Source organism: Mya arenaria, chromosome 17, assembly GCF_026914265.1.
Source record: "Mya arenaria isolate MELC-2E11 chromosome 17, ASM2691426v1".
NCBI classification, from domain to species: Eukaryota; Metazoa; Mollusca; class Bivalvia; order Myida; family Myidae; genus Mya; species Mya arenaria.
The window spans coordinates 30,251,600-30,256,924 of NC_069138.1; the positions used below are offsets into that span (position 1 = coordinate 30,251,600).

The window sequence follows — 5,325 nt, forward strand, 5'->3', positions numbered from 1 at the left end:
TGGTAATATCATATCACGTGACAGTTTTGTAAATATCTCCGATCTAGACAAACTTGTTTTACTTATGAAGGACTATGTGAGACAATTATCCAAGTATATTGTTAGTGCTTTCACTCTGAGAAAAACCACACTGTTTGCTTAAAAGTATTGCTAGTTATTAACATTACATCTTTTACGTTGAAATTTTGTTCATGCAATGTCCTTAATATGTAAACTCACTTATAAACGTATTTGATGATATAAACATTTCCTTTATAGATATGTATAATATTCACTTTAAACCTTACATACATATTCGTTATGTTTAACTTATGAAAATTTGTATTTCATATATGTGATATCTAGGTGACTTATAGGCCCGATGGGCCGGGTGTAATTGCTTAAACTATTTATATTTGTATTGATTTGTAATGATGTATATATACACATGTCACTATAATAAATAATTACTTACTTACTTACTTACTTACTTACTTACTTACTTACTTACTATTATCCATTCAATATATTTCTCGCATTATTTCGCTTCTAAGAAATCTTAAAGTTTAAAAAAAATAAACTAAGTAGCGTTCAATGTGACCAAGATTAAAACAAACGGTGCAGGTATCAGCATCAGACAATTTTTGCACGTGACTCGAATACTCTCCAGTGTTCATTTTTTTGCGGCTGCTTCTTTGATCACTCGGTACCACTCGGCCATTCACCATGGAAATCGTTCGCGGCTCCCGCTTTGATCATCCCAGACCCGTTCGTGGACAACTTGTGTAACTTCATTATCATGGCGATGGCTGACACTGTTAGAATGTTGTACAATTCCGTAAAGGAAAAGTTTAAATTTGAACTTAAGGATGAACAAGTTAATATTATTTCGGCATTGTTGGGAAACAGAGATGTGACTGCTTTGCTGCCTACCGGATATGGAAAATCCATGTGCTATATTATCCCGCCAACTAGTAGTAGTAGTAGTAGTAGTAGTAGTAGTAGTAGTAGTAGGTAGTAGGTAGTAGGTAGTAGTAGTAGTAGAAGAAGCAGTAGCAGTTGCAGTAGTTAACTGTAGTATAATTAAATATTTTATACATAAAACTACTCACCATCTCAAAGTGAACATACGTATTCTCTTTGAAGTCATTAGTTTTTACTGTGATTTTGCACATAATCTTATTAATAATCCGATATGTTTCACATAACGTGTTATCTTATATTAAGTTTGAATATATTGTATAATATTAGACATAGTAAAGTAGTACATATGCTTTTGCTGTTCTGCTGTTAATGGTGATGTTGATGAGCATTTTTTTTTTGTAGGAGAGCTTTGAATTGCCTCACGTTTCTGTTGTTGTGTCTCCGCTCATCAGCTTGATGAAAGATCAACAACAACAGCTGCACAGTTGGGGCATTAAGAGTGCCATATCGAGCGACGAACAGATAAACGTGAAAGGTAGTTAATATAATTTGAATAGTCCCTTTAAAATTAATTGATAAAAGACGCACAATCTTAATGAAATTGGAAATACATTTGCATTTTGAGTCATTTTAAAGTAAAAGTAGAACAAAGACCGACAAGAGTATTAAAAACTTTAACTATTACTTTGTATTTGTACTACAATTTTGATATTTTCCAGATATTGCAAGTGCCGATGTTTCGGTAATATTTGTCACACCGGAGGCATTGATACGGAACCAGTGGAGGGACCTCTTACTGGATTCCAAATTCCAGAAAAGGCTTTGCCTGTTGGCATGTGACGAAGCTCATTGCGTGTCTGAGTGGTAGGATTTGTTTGTCTTTTCTGCATAACACCACGAATAAAGCAATATAAGCAATGCAATAATAAATGTTTGTACAAAATGAACCTATTAATCATTGGCCGTGAAACAAATTGTATAACATGGATTTAAATTGAATTAGGGTGAATTTTGAACAACACACTTAAGTGTCATGTGTCTCTTTTCAGGGGAGAGAATTTCCGGCCAGAGTTCCGACAGATTTCCACTGTTCGTAGTCTTTGCGATGTGCCACTCCTGGCCATAACGGCAACAGCAACAGATAAGGTTCGTGCTGATATCATCCGGTACCTGGACGTGAAGGACGACGCCTATGCCATTGGCATCATTCCAGATAGGTAAGCCCTTCTATTTCAGTGTACTAATGCAATGCTTGAATAATTAATATCATTATTTATTATTATTATTATTATTATTATTATTATTATTATTATTATTATTATTGTTACTATTATTATTATTATTATTATTATTATTATTATTATTATTGTACTCCTGCTGTCAATATTTGGGATGAAGTAACAGTCAAGAAACAAAAGATTCCTGTTGTTTTTATATGTCAAAAATACTTAAATAACAACAACAACATCAACAACAACACAAGTTGAAACCCAAACATCGATCTCTTCATTTCGGAGCAATTCGGGTGAATTTTGGTCGTTCTAAAATAGGTTACTTTCATAGTACATAAAATTAATCCATGAAGACCAATATGCTATGTTTATTTAAAAAGTACAATAACACGAATCAGATGCTCATATTGTTTTAATATTACGTTGCAGGCCGAATATCACGTTGTGTGTAAAGGAAAGGTGCAGCCACGACGAACAGCAAGAACTAGCATGGTTGTTGGAGAAAGTAAAGGCTGAAGATGACCCACGGACAATGTGCAAGACTGTTATTTTCTGCAGGTATGTTTCCAAACAAATTATTGTATTTTAGTTAAAATATTGTTTCATTATCAATTTCACAACGATTTGGTTATGGACATTTCGTAAAGATGATTAACCAGAACAGGACACCGCTTCGCCTTTTGACGTTTCTAATGTATTAAAGAAACTAACTATACTGGACGTCGTTTTCTCACCATGACTAGTTCTATTCAAACTTAAAGCATTTTTATCTACCAATAGTGTGGCTTGAGCCCAAAAATACCACAGTAAAGTTTCGAAATCATGCAATTATGTCTGTCATTTAAACTCATTTCAGGTCCTATCTGATGGTATTCAGGGTCTGGTCGTGGCTCCACAAAAGCCTTGGGTTTCAGACCTATGCCGGTGAAGAGCAGGAAAATCATAGTTTGGTGGAAATGTTCACATCGTCTTCCCCTGAAAAAACAAAAGACAGGATATTGGCGGTATTTTCCAGCCCGGATAGTTCTATCCGCATTCTAGTATCCACCGTGGCGTTCGGTATGGGTGTGGACATCAGAGACATTAAGCTCGTGCTGCACTGGGGTGCTCCACGGTCATTTCTTTCCTACTGGCAGGAAGTTGGACGAGCAGGACGTGACGGCAATGAGGCATTTGCTGTCATGTATCCGTACAGAAGATCGATGATGTCATCTGTCTGCGACAAGGACTTTGCCGCGTCAATTGCAGTGGATCAGTGCCTGCGGGAAAAAACTTTAATAGCACTCACGACATGCGACATGAAGAAGGAGGATATTCCACAAAGGATAAATTGCAAAGACAACAATTGCATCATTTGTGAATGCGACCTGTGTCGTTGCTGTTCTGTTTGTTTTAGCAGATGCTCTTGTTCGGGTAAACTTGACGTAATTGCCAAAATGTGTATCTTAAAGAGTTCGGTTTGACAATTATTTCTGGTGTCACACATGTTAAACCATGACATTTCAATCATAATTCTGTAATCACAGTCTAAAAATTACTTCATAAATGAATCCCGTGTATCATTAAATATATTAAAAGTATATCATTGATCATCATTTAGGATCTCTTTATTTGATATATATAACAATACAATGACGGAAATGCGCAAACCTCTCTTGTTGTCAAGTTATTATATCTGTACATGTTTTGTACTGTCTCTATGTAGCATTCAAGGAATGACTGTGTTGTTGTTGTTGTTTTATCTTTTACCTATATTACGCATACATAAAATTATAAACAATCCGTGTATGTGTCAATTACTTTAGGAAATATATCACTACCTTGTAGTAGTAAACAAATAGACACACAAAATCACTGTCTAGACTCCCGGCAAGTCACCGCCAGATTTATCCATATATCGTTACAAAAAATACCTTAAAACTAAAGAAAAGTTATTTTTAAATAATTTCTTAATATGTATTGACTTGATACGTAGTATGTAGCTACAATAATGAGCGATCGGCCATTTAGGTGGACTAACGTAGTATGTAGTTCTAAAACAATGTTTGGGCTCTAAATGCGCGGTATCACGATGGAACGTGAACTGTGCTCACTCTCTGGAATGTGACTACTTCTCCCTTTATAAGCTTTATTGATACATTCAAATACATATTTCATCAAAAATGTAATGCATAGGCATATCAGCTATGTTCTCCCAACTTGACCCATCAAACACGTTAGCGTTCAGCGCATTGAAATGGTTGCATTTTTAATAGTGTTATTTAACCGAGACTATTAACGACCAAACTATTCGAAATCCTCTACCCCGTTTCATACATGTACACAACCTGTCAGATTTGTCCTAGATTTACATATTAATGGATACAATCGATGCATGTAAGTGCATTATGGTATCTGAACATGTTTTTTCGGCATAATGACATAAATAAATGTGTGTTTGATAGTAGGCAATGATATTTTCGTAGAAATTTGAATTTATAACAAAGATAACTTAAAAATTGTGGCCGCGAGGATCCTCTGCGCAAGGCCCGTTTGCTACTTTTTGCTGGGATGTTGGACGTCACCAGTCTGCCATAGTCTAAAAATCGTCAAAAGACTGGTTGACGGCCATTTAGGTGGACTACCCGTTGGTTGACAGTTATGCCCAGTTTGGTTTGCTCACATGTGTACATACAGACACAGATCTACTCGTTTCGAAATGAGATCTCAATCAACGGAATGCCACCTGAGCGGTCTTCTGGAGGTTGTGGGAGTCTATCGGCTTGATTAATTTGTTGTATATTGAATAACTCTCTCCTTTCACCAGCAACACGCTGGTTGACAGTCTAGTTTGATGTGTACAGACACAGATCTACTCGTTGCAAAATGAGATCTCGATCAATAGAAAGCCACCTGACACGGTATTCTGGGGGTTGTGGGTGTCTATCGGCTTGATTGTTTTGTTGAATATTGAATAACTTTCTCCTGTCACCATCTACACGCTGGTTGACAGTTATGTCCAGTTTGGTGTGTTCCCATGTGTACATACAGACACAGATCTACTCGTTGCGAAAGGAATTTTCTATGAGAAGAATGCCACCTGACACGGTCTTCTAAAGGTTTAAGGTGTCTTGATTAAGTTACGCGGCTTGTTGTGCGGTTTGATTAATTTGTTATATATTGAATTACTTTCCTGCCACCAGCTACATTC

At 36.2% G+C, this 5,325-nt stretch overlaps 1 protein-coding gene across 1 annotated transcript; it reads left to right on the forward strand.

Annotated features, from left to right (window-relative positions):
• Nucleotides 1–1,359: 1,359 nt before the first annotated feature.
• On the forward strand, nucleotides 1,360–4,901 carry LOC128223366 (uncharacterized). The gene is made up of 6 exons (XM_052932645.1): nucleotides 1,360–1,438; nucleotides 1,623–1,767; nucleotides 1,953–2,120; nucleotides 2,565–2,693; nucleotides 2,992–3,520; nucleotides 4,812–4,901. The coding sequence occupies exons 1-6, from the start codon at nucleotides 1,360–1,362 to the stop codon at nucleotides 4,899–4,901; spliced, it is 1,140 nt and encodes a 379-aa protein (XP_052788605.1).
• Nucleotides 4,902–5,325: the final 424 nt, after the last annotated feature.